Genomic DNA, 20,192 nt, shown 5'->3' with positions numbered 1-20,192 from the left:
CAACCTGTCTTCATATTTTCACTCTTTTTTTTGTTTGATCCAATCTCAGGCGGCTTCTGCAGGCTGCGGAGCGCGAGAACAAGATTGGCCACTTCCTGTGGGTGGGATCCGACAGCTGGGGGTCCAAGATCTCCCCCGTGGAGAACCAGGAGAGGGTGGCAGAGGGGGCCATTACCATCCTCCCCAAACGGCAGTCCATAAGAGGTACACCACAAGCCTTAGGTGCTGGTTACACATACTGTATGTAGATCATTTTTAATGCAGATATTTTTTCGATCGGTTTATGTGTAAACACAACAACAAAATAAAACAAATAAAACTCCATTAGCCCCCTATATGAGATATTTTGAAAACCAGTGTTTTGAAATGCACATTCTACAAGTCAGTTTGCATGTAAGTGTGAGACCAAAGCCGATGTTTTTTCAAAAATGTCCACATACAGTACGTGTTATGAGCTTTTTACACTTAATCATTCTGTTCATGTAAGAAAGCTCACTAGCTCCCTTCAATACTGATCTCTCAAGAGGTTTATAGCACCATGCTCTACGGATGCGTTTTGGTGTCAAGTAGTTCTCAGCAGCTAGCGAGATTGTTTTTTCCTCACATGATCTGATGTCTAAACTCACACCCAAAGCAGTACTTTTTAAACGTTTGGTCATGTCCACCTCTGTAACTTGTATCTCTGTGCATGTAACAGTGTGTATCTCATGGAGTGGAACAAAATGTCATCCTTAACATTATAGGATGATGAGTTTGATGTATGTTGCTGCATAGGTACAGTACACTGGAAAAGGGGCAGGTGAAGTGTCACACACTTTATTTTGTTCTCTGCTACACAATGAAATGTAGTGTTACATGTAAAACTATGCAGATTGTCTCATTGGCTTAATGCGTTATGATGTAAATACAAAATAAAGGGTTGCCAAAACAAATGTAGGGTACCTGTATATTTACACAAATGTAAATACTATAAAATGTCCTTATATTTACTCTAATAGCAAAAAGGTTTAATTGGGTTTTTCTAATCATTTAACATTTTGAGGATGAATTGACGTGAGTATTTGTTCCAAAACATATTGGCAAAGATGTCATTGGTATATTGATTGCAGTCAGTGAGGCATACAGTTGAAAATGTGCCCAATGAGCTGAAGCATCTGGCATCAATGATGACACGTAGATCACAGCTGTGCTTCAGCCACCTTGAAAGTACTACGTAAAAACACAATCAGGGCCTTGTTTCCCGATAACGATGGTTCTTAGCCTTACGTGTGTCGTTAACCAGTGATCCTACGAATGTTCTTAGATTTCCTACGACTGTTTCCCAAAGACACTCGTACATGAACGCGCGTGCACAGTCTCTAAGATCATTCGTAGCGTCGCTCTTAAGGATCGCTGTCCACATATGTGGTGCTGAAGTGTCCTCGGAGTGAACTGCGCCGTCATGCTGCTAAACCATTTACAAAATGTAAGGCGTGTGTCAGTATCAAAAGTTGTTTTCTATAAGGGTGGGACTACATTTATAGCAGTTTGCAACTATCGACAGGAGTTATTGTTGGCAAATGAAATAAAATGCACACACACAATGAAACCATGCAAAACCACGAGCTACGCCGTTAAACCAGGCAAAGCGCGTGCAGTTGGCTACCGTGCTTAATATTGTAACGAGTCTGGGGATACCTATGTTCTGTATGTCATGTTCTATTGATTCTGTTCTATGGTTTTGTGTGTGCGAGGCAGTGTTGGGGTTCCAATAAGGGGAGCGGGAAGTTCTGTGTTTACTGCGAGACCGAACCAGCTGTGCTACAGTTGGGTTAAGCTGTGTAGGCCTACTTGTTCCGTTATTTTATGTGGCGTGGCTGTGGCCAACAACAGTCTCCATTAAACGTGACTCTACTGTCAACACTGTGTTCTCTCTGGCTACCCAAATCGCTACAATATTTAAGAAGACAAGCCTAGTAGTTCCAAATTGGAATGCGCATTTGGGGAGCGGCGCGCAAAGTACCGCGCCCTCAAGGCTTTAACTGTGAGGAACATTTTGAACGGCAGTCTGCTGTTATTAAAACAAAAAATCTTCACGAATCCCCATCGCTGCCTTTTTAATGTCATAGTTTACCCTTAGCCTACAACTATCGTGTCTTTTCTGCGTCGCCTTCCCTTTCTTAGGGTACTTGAAAATGAAAGAGGGCGCAACGACTCGCTGACCGTTTTTCCTTTTTTTAATGTTTCGGTAGTGACCTTCCGACATCACCACTCTTGTCTCTGGTCGCCGAAGCCCCCTATTTATTTTGCGTGTGGATGCCTTGTTCTTGTTCACGAAGCACCCACACAAATTATGATTGATCACAGTTTAATAATGCCCTGATTTATCAAACACAGCTGAACTATTTTACTGCCTGTAAAATATTTTCCAAACACATTGCTTTTATTTTATACACTTACACAATTAATGTTCTTATTCTTATTTTCGTTACAGTGTCAACTGTGGTGCCATGTTATTTACACTCCCGTCTTAAAACATCAACTTGAAGCGCAAGTTTCCTCTTTTCCTGTGGGTGTCTCCACTGTGCCATGCCACTCGCGTCTTAAAACAGCAATCTTATGCGCAAGTTTCTTCTTTCCCCTTCATATCCTGTGGGTATCTCCATTGTGCCATGCCGCTACGATCAATCTTAGCTCATTATGACTAGGCCTTCTCCAGATCCCTCATGGATTTCTCTTAGAGTTACGCGTCATCCTGCGATGGTTCTTTGCTAAGATGGCTTTGGGAAACGCTCCGTGAGCTCTACGATGGTGTTACGTGTGAACTTAAGTAGCACGTAGCGTTAAGTAGTACTTAAGGCCCTTTCGGAAACGAGGCCCAGGACGAGAATCCTGCAATTGTTCCGAATGATTCCCGGTCATCTGAATGCATCGCTTGTGAGGCGTCAGTCAATTGAAAGTCTTGACACTCGTGTTGTTGTGGGTGCGAAACATCACAGTAAACTGAGCCTCTTATTGACTCTGTCTCTCCTCTCAGGATTTGATCGCTACTTCATCAGCCGAAACCTGGAGAACAACCGGAGGAATATCTGGTTTGCCGAGTTCTGGGAGAACAACTTCAATTGCAAACTCAACCGACATCAATCGAAGAAAGGCACGGGAATCAAAAAATGCACAAGTAAGAAATGCCTTTTTCTCTTTCCTCCTTCCTTTCTCTCTTACTCCCTCTCTCCCATTTGGCAAAACATCCACTCTGCAGCACGACACAACAAAAGAAAGAGAGGAAAGTGGAGGCGGAAAAAGGATGGAGGAGGAGGAGAACGAGAGGAGAAGGGGGGTAAAAACACACAGGCAAGCCTGAGAGAGTTGCCAAATCCGGTGTGACAGATTTGGCCCACAGTCCTGTGATCTCTGGTAACACAGTGCTCCGTTTTCAAACAGCCAAGTGATTATTCATACTCTCGCCCAAGCCTCTTTAATCTTGCAGCTAACCAGTGCTGAACAATATCTCTCCCACACGTCTTACACACTGGGTCACATCAGATCGGGCCCTCCATAGGGAAGGGGAGGGGAGGGAAGGAAAAGGGGATCTGGGGCTCCAATGCATTCATTACAGGCCGACTGTGACAAGCAAACACGCCCCTGAGCACGGCAGCCCAAGCCACATAGCGACTTTGATCCGCCACTGACCAAATGCTTTGGCCAGCTGCCAGATACACTGTCCACAGCCACACACATTTCACTCTCTGTGTATTTGTGGCTATGTGTGAGTGTGTGCTGTGTGTGCGTGTGTATGTGCAGTATAGTGCGTATGTGTGTACTGCATGTGTGCTTGTGTGTGTGCTTGTGTGTGTGCACGCGTGTGTGTGTGTGTGTGTGTGTGTGTGTGTGTGTGTGTGTGTGTGTGTGTGTACGCGTGTGTGTACGCGCGTGTGTGTGTGTGCATGCGTGCATCTCGCTGTTTGTGGGTATGTGAGAGTGTGTACGGTGTGTGCATATGTATGTACAGTGCATGTGTGTGTGTGTGCTTATGTGTGTGTGTGTGTGTGTGTGTGTGTGTGTGTGTGCTTATGTGTGTGTGTTTGTATATGTGTGTTTGTATATGTGCCCATGTACCGTACGTACGTGTGTGTGTGTGCTAATGAGATTTCTCCAGAGGGCCAGTGCTCTGTAGGAATGATTAAAGTGTGTCTGCAGCCTCACTGCACCAGTGCACATGGAGACCTCACGGACTCCAGCTGTGCAGCGGCATACATTTTCCAGATATCCCTCCTGGACACGACTGGAGCTAGTCAAACATGTACTGTACTGTACTGTACTGTACTGTACTGTACTTTACTGTGCTATACAAACACACCCTAGTCTCACACTCACATTCTGGTTTCTCCGCTTTGATATCAATGGAGGCACCATTAAACACTTAAATTGTTTATTCAGTATAATTGCGTGGAAAGTTAATATATTTTCGGCACAGTTTAATAGGGTTTGTGAATGTAATTGTGCAATGTAAATAAGTAGTATTGTCACATTATTGATGATACCATGTAGAAAAGAGTGGAAATGTTAATTTCCGGCAATCCAATAACCATTTGAAGACGCTGCTGTTTATTCTCCAGGAAGCAGAGCAAACAATAGAGTGCAGCGCATTAGAGTTTCCCGCGTGCTTCGCTGCCAGTCAAAAACACGGCTGTTCAAAATTTCAGTCCACGCTTGCCCAGTTTGATCTGTGTGTGCAGGCTCTTATTAACACTTGGAGGCCATTGTGTCACTACAACAAAATTAATTAGCTGGCTAATTTTGTGCATTAATGGCAGTGTACAGTGGGAAATCATTAGGCAACTCAATGGGATTTCTGGGCTAATTACAGGTGATTGCCTGCTATCTCTCCATTCACTTTGTTAATTAGCGCCAATACAAAAGGCAGTTAATGGCGAGTGCGACGTGCGTGCTCCTGACCATGCACCCACCGGAACAGAGATTGAGATATAGGCCTGTAATTCCAAGCTGTTTCCTCCTAGGTATCATAACTGGGCAGGAAGTGTTAACAGCAAAAGCTTTACAGCACGGTCCAGTGGAGTTCGTACCCTTTTTAGCTTCTTTTAGTTTGTGATTAAAACTTATATGTCCATTAAAGGTTGGCTGATGGAAAACACCATTATTATTTTATTTGGATGAAAAAATTCCATTACGACTAAACAGAAAAGGCTAATACTATATATTTAATCATTTATCTTAATGGAAAACAATTGTCTTTAGGCATAGCTTACTGTATATATGGTAATGAGAGTAGGCGAGAGTCAGGACTGCATTGCACTTTTGCGATACTGTACAGTAAACCATGCAGTCCTTAACACCTGAAGCTATTAGCTCTATTGGTACAATCATTTATAAATGCATATTGTTCATGTCGTGTGCACCTTGTAGGTAGGCTTTAAAACTCATTGTGCTGAGTACAATGACAATAAAAGGCTTTCTATTCTATTTCAATCATTTTCTTTAAACATACGTAAGGGGTCTGCTGCACAGAAAGTGCTTCTATTCTAATGGATTTTTTACAAAACGTGATGTGTTTATGTTGTGTGGTCCTTCAAAAACACACACAATATAGGCCTACTCTATATAAAATATTGTGGTCAAAGGGTAGGTGTGTGATTCATTTGTATCATAGCCAGCCATTGCCATTACAGTAGCCCTGAAGACATTCTGGTAACAGCTCATTTAAAACAGGGGCCGTGTCTGGGTTAAGTGCTACACACTGACCTGGGGTAAACTCTATTCAAATGTTGTTGGCTACATGGTACACAAATACATAATTTGTTTTCCCATAGGCAAAGCATGTGTTCAACATGACTTACAGTATTATATACTGTAGCTATATTGCATGCCCAGAAAACAAATTTCTCTGCCTAGGCAGCTTGTATTTGCGGCAACATAGTAATCAGGTCTTCTCATATAAAATGTATTTGTGTGGAGAAATGGCATACCTAACACAGGACATGCAAATTTAGATATAAATGCCAACTGTAATGAAGTATGACCTTTATGTCAACATTTTCACACTTTGGGAATGATGAATGTCAGGAATTTAGTCCCTGACAGTTGGCAAATACAAAACTGTGGAGGGTTGGTGGTCGTACTCTAACAACAGGGTTTTGGCAAAGACAGCCTATTCATGCGTGAGCCTAGGCAAATAATGTTTTTGCAGGCTAATCTGTCACAAAATCATCGCAAATTCCCCGTTTCTCTGCCAGTTCACGTAGAGAGACACCCTGTGACACTTCGGTCAGCTTGTTTCTACACAGATAGGGACAAGCAGTCCTCGACACCATAAGTGGCCGTCGAAGTGCTGTGAAGTGCTGTCTGGCATAAGAAAAACTACAAATCTATCACCAAATTATATTACTGACTTACACCATTACCATTCGGGTTCCTTTTATGTCTAAGGTCGGTTGCTCAATTTTGCAGTTTTATTGCCACAATTTGTTCAATAGTTTTCTAGTGGTTGATTATTCAGCCCTCTAACGTCCTCAACAAACATGGCGTTGTAGTAGGCTAGTTCTCTGGAAATGGTTGTGTTGAATGCAGCCTTCCAAATAGTGCTCAACTGCTGCTGACCTTGTGGCCATCAGTGTGCTCTGCTGTGTTATTTCCTCAAATGATAAAAGTGGACAATCTCTGTTGTGCTGGGATTGTCTCTCTTTCTGTAAGGTGATCATTCAATGACAATCCATTCAGTGCGGTTGTCAAAAGTCTCCTTTACACTGTAGGTGTGCACCAAAACATACAGCATGATTTGCTACTGTAACAGGCTTAAGTGTAACTGCACCCATGTCTGATATGTGTATGACCTATGCATATCCTTGCATGTCCTTTTTTGTTTATCTTTAAGTCATATGCATGTGCCTCCTCTGTTTGTTTGTATTAGTGCTGTCTTGACCAGGACTCCCTGGAAGAAGAGGTTTCTTACCTCAATGGGACCTTCCTGGCTAAATAAAGGTCAAATAAAATAAAATAATAATAATAATAATAATAATAATTCTTATTTAACCCTTAATTGTACCATCAACCAATAATATGTGACGGAGGTCTTCCTGCACCTGTTCGTCCACCTCGGGGCACAAACCTGCGACCTCGTCAACTACATCGCTTCGGAAATGGGAGGCACAGTACGATGTCGCTGGACTAAAGGACCAGTCTCTCAGCCCAACGGCATCGACACTGTATGAGGCTCAGGGAGGGAGGTTTACTAACGTTCCATGCTAATTCGGCCAGTTGGCCTCCGTTACATATAACACAATGGTAAGGACAACAACATGGAACCTCTCTTTCCTGTTGAAGACCAGCCCTTATATTATTCAGCTGGACATGGACTTTGAAGTACTCTCATAAAGTTCCTCATTCTTGGCTAATGTTGCGTGGTGTTTGATGCAGGTCCCTTCATAGTAATTTCATGCCATGGCATAGATCTGCAGTATATAAAAATAAATAAAAGATAAAAAAGCACATGCTTCACTCATTAGCTTTATGAAATTGAAAGGTCAGGGAATATGACCCTGACCAGTGGTAGTCAAGCATCGTCCTTAATGAGTCCTATTAGCCCTTGGATGACTTGAGAGGTAATTACATTTAGGAACAAACACAAGCCAGCCTGTAGATCAAATAGTGCTGAGGGGCAAATGTGGTCTAAATATCTTTTAGAACAAAAGTCTAATTAGACGGCAGTGTTCGGGTTGGTAATGAGCAAACTTTTGTTTCCCTCAATTTCATTTGATCTCACTCTGTGATGTATAGATGTTTGATACGCCTTTCACCAGTAAACTAATAATAACGTTTTTTTTTTGGAGCAATGTTATCTAAGATCAGATAAGATATTAGAGTATGAGAAAGATAGGAGGTAGAGGATAGATAAGATAAGATAAGATAAGATAAGATAAGATAAGATAAGATAAGATAAGATAAGATAAGATAAGATAAGATAAGATAAAACAAGACACTACAATATGTATAAATACAGGGCAATAAAATGTGGTTTAAAACCAAATCATTTAGTTTGAAACTAGCTACGTCGGGCATGAGAGTTAAGGTGAACTTAATCCAATCAGCTGGTGAACTTACAATCAGCTGGTGCAACCCACAGCAGAAGTGCAAGGAGCAGCAAGTGTGAGATATACAATAGTGATTATGCTATTGCAACTTTTGTTAACATTTTAGTCGTTTACATGTTTACATGCGCCACTGTACCATAAATGTTGCATCTTTCCCCAATAAGTAAACTAGTTCTACCCATGCATGAGTTGTCTTTCATGTTTATTTCTCTGAAATCGCCCATAACTGGTAGGCCTATTTGATATACGCCCTGAATCTGCCTGGTGACAAATGTGCAAACTCCTGCATGTACGTCTTCCTTAGTAGTGCTCCACATGGACAGCACATCACCTAGACAGCTTGCTTTGTGTATGGCGTATAGGGAGAGTATGTGCCGCACGGTGTAGAGGAACTTCTGTCCTGTAGGAGAGTCCCTACCGTATGCTCCTGAAGATCAAAGAGCTCGGGAGTGAATGTGTGTCAGGACATGTCCTCTGTTTTCCAAGATAGCGTATGTGATGGATATCGATTAGGGCACATAAGGACGCCTGCATGTGAAAGATGACATTGTCACAGTTCCACGGGGAGATGAGATGGCGCCGGCTGTTTTATGAAGAACTCTTCAGTGTCATCTGCATGTCTCTGCAACTGACTGTTGATGTGGTTTGATCTGACTTGGTCAGGTCCCTGTAGTATATGTGGTGTTCACTGTACATCCAACAGCAATTCAATTATGATTAGAACATCCGCATTGTTTGATCTGTTGCCGGGAGACAATGATTAATTGGTTGGTTAAGTCCATCAGAGTTGCCAGATGTATGATAATTATCGTATTTGTACCATGATTTTGTCCATTTTGTCCTCTGTACAATCAAAAAAACATGATGTACGATAATTTCAGAGTTGTCATTCATTTAGATGCCTTGAAACAAAAATTTGGGTCTTGCGCAATACTTTACTCCCAAAAAGCCCCCAACAACTAGCCAGGCCACACCCTCCTTATGACGCAACACTGTTGGCGTTGCTAGTCAGGCCAAGAGCAATGTATAATTTCTGATCTCCCGAAAAATCGTGAACTCCACCCACTTTGTCAGACACCAGTCAACCAGTAGCAAACATAGGGAGGCGGGTCAACCATGCCGTTTGGGAAACGTTAATTGTCATGCTCTTGGTCAGACCAAGTCTCGAAGAGATTTGAAAGTCAATGATAATCAGGCTACCCGACAACGGTAATTTTGAGGTTTTGGTATTGTAACAGTGCTGTGCCTGTTACTTCCTGTTGTGGGCATTCTGGGAGCGGGATGTTGTTCTACTGTTTATGTCTTTAAAATGTGTCTGGGGATATTAAATGTACCAGGGATGTTATTGTGTACATGTTTGCATCTTTTATGTTGAGATGTACGACTTATGTCATGTTTGTGCTGAAGTTGCCACCTTGTTGTGAGAACTGGGTCTGGAATACCGGTGGCTGTTAGCCTTTGGCTACGTTGTCTGTGAATTAAAGCTAACATTGCGAGTTTGTCAATAAACGTGACTGAGCAGTACAAAACGGATCCTGATTTTGTCACATTGGTGTCAGAAGTTATCATGGACCCCGCCTCGATTTTCAACGAGTGGATGAAGATTAAATTGGAGAGGAAGTTGGATCTTTCAGCGGAGGTGATGACTACAGAGGATTCTGCATTTCGTTCGATGGAGGATCCGAGGCACTGCCGTTTGCCGGATGGAAGCAGCGCTGCGCGGTCTACCGGGAGCAGGATGGAGCGGGATTCTGGAAGAGAGGATGGATCGCCGGAGCGAGTTCGGGCAAGAGGAACACCGATTGCGGCCGGCGAAACATCTGTTCCAGCCACGCAGAAGGGCCGCGGGGGCGGAGCAGCGGCAGCGGATGTCCAGCCACTCGGAGCCACAGCGAACAGCGAGCGAGATGAGCATCACGGCAGCGAAATATTGGAGCAGCGCCACCCGACGGAGCGAGGCACACAGAACACCGTTGAAGAAGTGAGTGTTAAGCCTGAGCAACAGCAAGAAATGATAATTGGCTTACAGCAGCAAATTGCAGACATGGGGCAGGCTCTGTCACAGTTAATGAACTCCTTAAATAGTCCAGCGCCTAGCCAAGAAAACAATCTGCAGCCTCCTACACCAGAGCATAGCCAGGAAAAATCCCTGCAGCCGACTACTGCAATACCCAAGCTGGGTCGTTATGATGGCACTAGTAGCTGGGAAGCCTACCTGTTTCAATTTGAGTTGGTAGCTGCTGCTGCAAAATGGACTGACACACAAAAAGCAGCAAGTTTGGCGACTGCATTAGAGGGGACCGCCCGCCAGGCCCTACTGGACATTTGTCATCGTGAGGGGGTCTCCTACGCCGAGATGCTGGCAGCATTGCAGCGGCGATTTGGGGAGCCTGTGTCCATTCTAGGCCTGAGAGACCAGCTCCACCAGCGTTGCCGGCAGGCTAAGGAGAGGCTTGGTGTTTTGGCTGCTGATGTTCTGCGACTGGCCAGTCGTGCATACCCCGGACTACCACCAGCATCGGTCCAGAGCTTGGCCCTAGATGCTTTCCTGAGGGGGCTGAGGCCGAGTCAACTGCGCCAGCAAGTGCGGCTGGCTAACCCGACTACAATCGAGGCAGCGCTGAGCCGGGCGGAGGAGATCGAGGACATCCTGATGGACGGAGCTTCGGCAGTCGCCCAACATCCGGTGGTACGAGCTGCATCGCATGTGCACGAGAGCTACCCCAGCGTCAACGCAGCGATCCCCGCAGCGACCCCCGCACAGCCGCGGCGGTGTTGGAACTGTGGAGACACCACGCACCTGCGTCGAGACTGCAAGGCCAGACGGCCAACTGCATCGGGAAACGGCAGCGGTCAGCATAGCCGGGAAACGCTGACCCGTAGTCCCTCTGTCTCCCCGGAGGAACCAGAGAGACTGTGTGTGGGTAGACTTGGGGTCGGGGGAACTCTACGAGTGACATGCCAGCTGCAAGGCGTGTCTTGTAAGGCCTTGATCGACACCGGTTCAGACATTAGCCTAGTTAGACCCGGAGTGCTACCTAATGTTGCTTTTAAGCCTGCTAATAAGGTTATGGAAACTGTAACTGGTGAATTAGCTCCTATGCAAGGTTCATGTACATTGTCATTTGTGTTGGGAAGTGCTAATGTCATGGCTGAGTTTTGGCTAGCTAACATAAGAGAGGAGTGCATTTTGGGGGTTGACTGTTTGGGGGCTGTTGGGGCTGTTGTGGATGTGGGGAAGAGCACTGTGCTTGTGGGTGGTTCACCTGTCTTACTCAATAATCCTAATCATGCTTCCTATACAGTGAATGCTTCCACTTCTGTAGGGGGGCAAGCTCTGGGAGATGATCCATGCTGGGAGGGTGTCTCCTCAGAGACAGCCGCCGCTCTGGAAGACCTGTGGAACCGCAGCAAAGAAGGGCTGTCACCGGATGAGCAACGTGAGCTGAGAGGGTTGCTGATGGAGTATCGCCACCTGTTTGCTGCAACGGATGGTGAGTGTACCCGAACCAACTTAGTGCAACACAGCATTGATACTGGGAACGCCGCCCCAATCCGACAAAGGCCCAGGCGCCTACCCTTAGTGAAATCGGAGGCAGTGGAGGCAGAGATCAGTCGAATGGAAGCGGCGGGGGTAATTGAGCCAAGCGACAGCCCATGGTTGTCACCTGTGGTACCCGTTACAAAGAAAAATGGTGGGCTAAGACTGTGCCATGACTACAGGCGTGTGAACGAAGTGACGCGGAAGGATTCGTACCCGGTCCCTAGGGTTGACGATACCCTTGACGCAATAGTTGGCTCACAGTGGTTTAGCTCCTTGGATCTGAGAAGCGGGTATTGGCAGGTAGAGCTGTCACCTGACGCCAAACCGAAGACGGCCTTCTCCAATGGCCGGGGCCTGTGGCAGTACACAGTCATGCCCTTCGGACTGTGTAATGCCCCCGGCCAGTTTTTGAGCGGCTAATGATAAATGTTGAGGCCTGTACCACGCTCCGCCTGTGTCGTGTACCTTGATGATGTGTTAGTGCATGGGGTCAATTTCAGCACGGCTGTAAGTAACCTTCGCAAGGTATTCGAATGCTTCCAGTCAGCTAACCTTCGGATGAACCCCAAGAAATGCTCGCTTCTGCGAAGAGAGACACACTTCCTCGGACATGTGGTGGGTCCCCAAGGTGTTTCGACAGACCCGGAGAAGGTCCGAGCTGTGAGGGAGTGGCCTATTCCGAGGTGCAGAAAGGAAGTAAGGGGATTCGTCGGACTGGCGTCCTACTACCGTCGCTTCATTCGCTCCTTTGCTGAGGTTGCCAGACCACTGCACAAGCTCATGGAAAAGGGGAAGGAGTTTCAGTGGGACTCAGACTGCCAGCGGGCATTTGAAACGCTACAGCAAGCTCTGACGAATGCACCCACCCTGACGTCGCCAACCCTTGACCATCCATTCGTACTGGACACTGATGCGAGCGACAGTGCTGTGGGTGCGGTGTTATCGCAGCAGACAGAAGGGGAGCCTGTCATTGCATACTACAGCAAGTCGCTCAGTGTCCCAGAGCGAAACTACTGCGTCACCAGACGGGAGCTGTTAGCTGTGGTACTTGCCATCCGACACTTCCACCCATACTTGTATGGTAGGCATTTCTTGTTGAGGACAGACCATGCTGCTCTCTGCTGGCTGCTCAGCTTCAAGGAACCAGAAGGCCAGGTGGCTTGAAATCCTCCAGGGGTATGACTTCCAAATTGAACACAGAGCAGGGCCTATGCATGGTAATGCAGACGCGTTATCAAGACGCCCTTGTGCAAAAGAAGGATGCAGGCACTGTTCCAGGCTGGAGGAGAGGGCGCTAAACAAGGCACTGGTGGCTCAAGTGAGGGAACCACAACCCCCGTCGCCACTGTTGGAGCTGTCATTCTACGAGCTCAGAGAACACCAGAGGGCAGACCCGGTCCTCGGTCCACTCCTCAGGTGGAAGCAGGAGGGCGCGAAACCCGGGCGAGAGGAAAGTGGTCCATGCTCTCCCGCCATTAAAACGCTACTGGAAAAGTGGGAGTCCCTGAGTCTACAGGAGGGTGTGCTGTACCGAGTTTGGCAGGCCCCCGGAGGTCAAGCGACGTGGCAGCTGGTGGTACCCAAGTCATTACAGGATAATGTGCTGAAGTTAGTGCATGGAGCGCCCGGAGCAGGGCACTTCGGGTACTACAAGACCTTACGCAAACTCCAGAAGAAGTTCTACTGGGGCCAACACCACAAGGATGTGGAAGCATTCTGCCGCAAGTGTGATGAATGTGTGGCCAAGAAGGGACCTGCCGGGCAATCCCATGCCCCCCTCCAGCAATACCAGGTGGGCTCACCGATGGAGAGAGTTGGAGTGGACGTAATGGGGCCCTTTCCGATGTCCAGCAGAGGGAACCGATATGTGCTGGTGGCTATGGATTACTTTTCCAAGTGGCCGGAGGCCTACGCGGTCCCTGATCAAGAGACCTCCACCATCCTTGATTGCCTCTTGGGGGGTATGTTTAGCAGATTCGGCATCCCCTTAGAGCTCCATAGCGACCAAGGCCGCAATTTCGAGTCGCGCCTCTTTGCCGCCCTCTGTGACCGCCTGGGGATCAAAAAGACCAGAACAACGCCCCTGCATCCTCAAAGCGACGGACTGGTAGAGAGGTTTAATCGGACACTGGCTACCCAGTTAGCTATTCTCACCTCAGAGGATCAGCGTGATTGGGATGAGCAGTTACCCTTAATCCTGTTCTCCTATAGGTCCGCAGTGCAGGAGTCCACCAGGTGCACCCCAGCTCAACTCATGATGGGAGAGAGCTGAGAACACCAGCAGACCTGGTATATGGGCGCCCCCCCCCGGGAGAGGGCCCCGTTGGCCCCAGGGCTAGATTACCTCCACCGGCTGCAGAAACACATGGACACTGTCCACGCCGTAGCCAGGGAAAACCTAGCCCAGGCTGGGTTCAGGCAGAAGAAGGCCTACGACGCCTACGGAAAAGGGCGGGAGTTCCAGGAGGGCGAACGGGTGTGGGTGTTCAACCCCCGCAGGAAAAAGGGCCGTTGCCCAAAACTGGATAGCGCATGGGAGGGACCATGTCTGATATTACAGAAGATATCAGAAGTTGTGTACAAAGTTAAGTTGAGGACAAGACAGCGAGTAGTGGTGCTGCATAGGGACCGGCTGGCACCCTATTTAGGCAGTGCTGACACTACAGACAATGACGTGTGCGAAGTGACAGCAGGGGAAACACACTCAGACGTTCCACAAAACGGCTCTGGGAATGTGCAAGAAGAGCATTATTGGGGGACTGAAACCGAAAATGAGCTTGCCCCTTTTACAGGTGACCCTGTAGACACTCAAGTTGAGCCAGCTCCCCTAGAGCAACGACCCAGAGGGAGGCGCAGGCAGCGGCCTCAGCACTTGGGGGACTATTGATTTTTTATTTTTAACTGAAACATGGCTGGAAAAATCCACTAGCTCTATCACACTTATAGAAGCAACTCCGTCACACTTTAATTTCATTAGTACAGAAAGGCAGAATAAACAGGGAGGGGGGATAGCAATTATTTTCAAGGCACTGTTTCAATGTCAAAAGACATCACTAGGTGAATTTTCATCTTTTGAATACTTAGCTGCAGTTCTAAAATGTTCTTCTGACATACTGTTATTGACTATTTACAGACCTCCAAGACTTTCTGCACCACTCTTCTTAGAGGAATTTGGTGAGCTGTTGTCGAATGTTTGTGTGGACTATGATAGCTTGTTTATAGCAGGCGATTTTAATTTTTACGTGGACGACTTAGAGAATGTCTATGCTAAGGAATTTTTAAGTCTTATTGACATTTTTAGCCTCACACAGCATGTAACAGGACCAACACATAACCAAGGTCACACTTTAGACCTAATAATAACAAAAGGCCTTAATGCTTGTGCTAGTGTCAAAGACTATGGCTTTTCTGACCATTACTGCATTTTTTCTGATGTTCCTATGTACCCTCATGTTCAAAGGGAATCTGTTACAGTCAAAAAACGTATAATCAACTGTGAGACAGCCTCACTCTTTCAGCAAGCACTTTCAGAGATCCAAAGTCAAACCTCAGAGAGTGCAGATGATCTCATGGTTAATTTTAATTCAAGGATGACCCGTATTATGGATGTTATTGCCCCCGAAAAAATCAAAACAGTGGGACGTGAAAAAGCACCTCGGAGAAAGAATCCCACAGTTATATTGCTAAAGCAAGAATGCAGGAGGGCTGAAAGACAGTGGCGTAAATCCAAACTTGAAGTCCACTACCAAATCTATAAACACACACTCTCGAAATACAACCAAGAAATTTCTAAAGCTAGACAATCTTTTTTCTCTGACATAATTAACAGAAATATTAATAATGCACGTGTCCTGTTTGGCACTGTGGAAAAGCTAGCAAGGCCCCCAAATCTAATGCCCTCTGAGTTCCTCTCAGTAAGCAAATGCAATGAGTTCGCATCCTTTTTCAAAGGAAAGATTGAAAAAATACGTGCAAACATACTCACACATGTGCAACCGACCCAAGATTCAGACCAGCTTGCTATGGTGAAGTTAAATCCTAACCTCATGAGAAATTTTCATTTAGTGATGTGGACATTCTTAATAGAACGGTACAAAGTCTTAGCTCCTCTACATCTGACTTAGATATTCTACCAACAGCCTTCTTCAAATCCATCTTAAATCTAATATCATCAGATTTACTTCAGATCATCAACACCTCACTACAAACAGGCATATTCCCAGGCTGTCTGAAAGAAGCAGTTGTGAAACCCTTACTGAAAAAGAACAACCTGGATGCACTGGTACTAAACAACTATAGGCCCATATCCAATTTACCATTCATGGGTAAAATAATAGAGAAAATTGTTTTTAACCAATTAACTGCTTTTCTAATGTCTAATATCTATTTTGATAAGTTTCAATCAGGTTTCCGTGCCTACCACAGCACTGAAACAGCTCTTATTAAAGTTATGAATGACATAAGATTGAATTCTGATGCTGGCAAAATCATCCGTCTTGGTACTTCTTGATTTGAGTGGCTGCTTTCGATACAGTTAATCAATTCTATACTACTACATAGACTGGAACACTGGGTTGGCTTTACGGGCATAGTGATCGACTGGTTAAAATCGTACTTACAACAAAGAAGTTTTTTTTGTCGCCATTGGAAGACATACTTCATCACCAATGCCTCTGGATTGTGGGGTCCCCCAGGGCTCCATTCTGGGACCACTACTGTTCAATCTGTATATGTTGCCACTGGGACACATTATCGAGAATAACTCCATAAATTACCATAGCTATGCGGATGATACCCAGCTCTACTTATCTATGTCCCCAAATGACTATACCCCCCTTGAATCACTCTATCATTGCATGGACCAAATTAACAAATGGATGTCTCACAATTTCCTCCAGCTGAACACAGATAAAACTGAAGTAATTATATTTGGGAAAAGAGAGGAGAGACAAAAGATTGCTACTATCCTTGAAACGAATGGCTGAAAGCAAGGGAAACAGTTAAAAATCTTGGGGTCCTCATTGACAGTGACCTAAACTTCAACAGTCACATGAAAGCTATTACTAAGTCTGCATTTTATCACATAAAAAACGTCTCTAAATTTAGGGGCCTGATGTCTAAACATGATCTGGAGAAGCTAATACATGCCTTTATTTCTAGTAAAGTTGATTACTGTAACAGTCTTTTTACTGGCCTCCCCAATAAAACCATTAAACAGCTTCAACTTGTACAAAACGCAGCTGCAAGGGTTCTTACAAAGACAAGGAAGTTCGACCACATTACTCCAATTTTAAGATCGCTGCATTGGCTCCCAGTAAGCTACAGAATTGATTTTAAGGCTATGCTACTTGTGTTTAAATCACTAAATGGAATGGGACCCACATATCTATTGGATATGTTTCAGCTGTATGCACCAACTAGGTCACTAAGGTCAACGGAGAAGAATTTGCTGGTGATTCCAAAAGTCAAAACAAAGTGTGGAGAGGCAGCCTTTAGCTTCTATGCTTCAAAGCTTTGGAACCAGCTTCCAGATGACATAAAAAATGCACCCACTATTGATAGCTTTAAATCTAGACTCAAGACAAAGCTGTTCTCAGATGCTTTCCCCTAGCTTAAATTACTTATTCTTATTATTTTTATTTTTTATTTAATTTGTTTTATTTTATTTTATTTTATTATTATTTTTACCTTAGGTTTTATCTTAATGTTTTTAAATTCTTTTTGACTCTAATTCATTTCCTTCTTTCTTCCCTGTTTCCTTTCATTTACATTTGTTAACTTTGTGAAGCACATTGAGTTGCACCTGTGTATGAAATGCGCTATATAAATAAACTTGCCTTGCCTTGCCTTGCCTATGTGTGTGAATTCTAGTCCTCCTCCTCTCACCTTTTCTTTTTAGAGGGGGGCAGTGTAACAGTGCTGTGCCTGTTACTTCCTGTTGTGGGCATTCTGGGAGCGGGATGTTGTTCTACTGTTTATGTCTTTAAAATGTGTCCGGGGATATTAAATGTACCAGGGATGTTATTGTGTACATGTTTGCACCTTTTATGTTGAGATGTACGAGTTATGTCATGTTTGTGCTGAAGTTGCCACCTTGTTGTGAGAACTGGGTCTGGAATACCGGTGGCTGTTAGCCTATGGCTACGTGTCGGTGAATTAAAGCTAACATTGTGAGTCTGTCAATAAACGTGACTGAGCAATACAAAATCGGATCCTGATTTTGTCACAGTATTATAATTCAGCAATTCCATCTGGCAACATTGAGTCCCATGCATTGGGTGGCAAAGTCCCATCATATATTAAAGCGATGGTTCGGAGTAGAATCACCCTAATGCCATTTGAACCGTGACACCTCTCCACCTTTACACCCGAAGTGTTTTCTGCCGCAGACTTACATCAACAGAGTTGCCGTGTTATTCGATGTTTATTCCGGTTAGCTTGACTCAAGCGCATATGGATACTGGGCACCATCTCCAAACTTTCCCCACAAAAATAACATGTCATTACACCAAACTTCTGCAGTAGCACAAATATGGTCTGTACTCACGAAACGAAGCATTTGGAAGTTTGGAAATAGTCCAGGAGTTTAGTATTATCAACACAAGCTGAATAGCTTCTCTGCTGCTAAAGCTGTGCCAACGTTACTTCCGTCATATGAGACAAGCCCGTAAAAGTCTTCAACAAACTTCCAGACGAGAGTGTTAAAAAAGTTTTCACTGAATTGTGATTAAGGCTTATATTTTCAAGGCAATACTTAAAAGATATTTCAAATCTTACCTACTATCAATTAGACAAGGATTTTCGTTATCAATATTGATGCTGAATTCACTTTTCATTGTGCATATTATGAGCTTCGTTGAGGACTCTTACATGCTTGTCTTAGATGACGGAAGTAACGTTGGCGCAGCTTTAGCAGCAGAGAAGCTATTCGGCTTGTGTTGATAATAATAAACTCCTGGACTATTTCCAAACTTCCAAATGCTTCGTTTCGTGAGTACAGACCATATTTGTGCTACTGCAGAAGTTTGGTGTCATGACATGTTATTTTTGTGGGGAAAGTTTGGAGACGGTGCCCAGTATCCATATGCGCTTGAGTCAAGCTAACCGGAATAAACATCGAATAACACGGCAACTCTGTTGATGTAAGCCTGCGGCAGAAAACACTTCGGGTGTAAAGGTGGATGGGTGTCACGGTTCAAATGGCATTAGGGTGATTCTACTCCGAACCATCGCTTTAACTGTCTGTTGTCACGCCAAACTAGTTGCTACAGCACCAGGTCATAGGAAATGAAATCATCTTTAATATTTTAGCTGTATGCATCAAACTAGGCAAGGCTTCTTTTAGTTCATATGCTTGGAATAACCTCCAAAACACTTAAAAATGGAATCTGTGCCCTCTACAGATGTTTTTGAAACAATTTTAATTGATGAGTGTCACAGTTTTGTGTATTCTTGTCTATTGTGTGCTTGCTTTTTCGACTGCTTGTTGCTTGCCTGCCTTGCCTATTAGTCTCTGTCTATGGCCTGCTGCACCTTTATCTGATATGTTTATGACTTATGTATATCCTTGCATGTGCTTTCTTTCTTTGTCTGTAAGTCTTGTGCTTGTCTCTCCTCTGGACTCCCTAGAAGAAGAGGTTTTATACCTCAACAGGACCTTCCCGTTTAAATAAAGGTTACATAAATGAAAGGCAGATTTCTAGTTGACTGGTCATGTTTTGTAAAGCCCCCTCCATTTTCTTTTTATTTTTATTTTTTTTACAGTAGTTTGCCACCAATGACGAGCTCACACAGCATGTGAGCAATGGTTGGATCCACTACATCTCCTGTTTATTTCAGGCCGTGTGCAGCATATGCCCCTTGGATCCAAGTGGAGCATGCTGAATAAGACTTGAGCCAAGTCGTGGTATTCCTCTACAGGGCTGCTGACAGGTTTGACTGGGCCCGAGACAAAATCATATAAAAGGCCCCCCCTCTCAATACATACAATGTAATGGGGAACTAATTCTGGGCCCTCTCTCTCCCTGGACCCGGGACAGCAGACTCGTTTGTCCCCTCCTGTCGGCTTCCCTGTTTCTCTCTCTCAAAATGGCTAAACCGTGGCAAGAAAAACCTTTGACATGCAAGGCTGCTGAAGACATGGTGATTGGGCAAAATATCCAGGAATTAGTTCAAGTGTGTAGCCTCCTTCTGGGTGATGGAGGTGGAGCAGAGGAGGCATGCTTTTTCTTGGCTCGGTTTGGTGATGATATTCATGCTGGTGGATTCTGGACGAGCATCCCCCTAATGCTTGACCAGTTCCGTGCGCCATCTGCATAAGAGGCTTTAAACACCCACCAAAACACCTCCTTGCATCAGGGAAAGCGGCAGCGCTTGAATGCAGTCCACCAAGCCATATAACAGGGAACCACCACCACACAAACAGCTCTGTCGGCGCCAAGATTGATGCCAGGTGACAGCGTTGCACTTTAGTAGGGGTGTGCTGCTAGAAATGTCTGGTCCAATAAAAAATATAAATAAGAGGGAGTTGAAGAGTGTCCTCAACGGCTCTCTGCTTTCATTCC

General features: G+C 45.0%; 1 protein-coding gene across 1 annotated transcript in view; it reads left to right on the top strand.

Moving 5' to 3' along the window:
• The window catches only part of LOC134462899 (metabotropic glutamate receptor 4-like), a 190,156-nt gene that overhangs the window by 117,374 nt on the left and 52,590 nt on the right, over window positions 1-20,192 (top strand). The window contains exons 4-5 of the mRNA XM_063216151.1: window positions 50-204; window positions 3,017-3,157. Coding sequence (XP_063072221.1) covers window positions 50-204; window positions 3,017-3,157 — 296 coding nt within the window. The remainder of the gene's footprint in view (window positions 1-49; window positions 205-3,016; window positions 3,158-20,192) is intronic.

Source organism: Engraulis encrasicolus, chromosome 14 (assembly GCF_034702125.1).
Source record: "Engraulis encrasicolus isolate BLACKSEA-1 chromosome 14, IST_EnEncr_1.0, whole genome shotgun sequence".
NCBI lineage: Eukaryota > Metazoa > Chordata > Actinopteri > Clupeiformes > Engraulidae > Engraulis > Engraulis encrasicolus.
The sequence above is the reverse complement of the archived record's forward strand: the minus strand, read 5'-3'. Positions and strand labels throughout refer to the sequence as shown.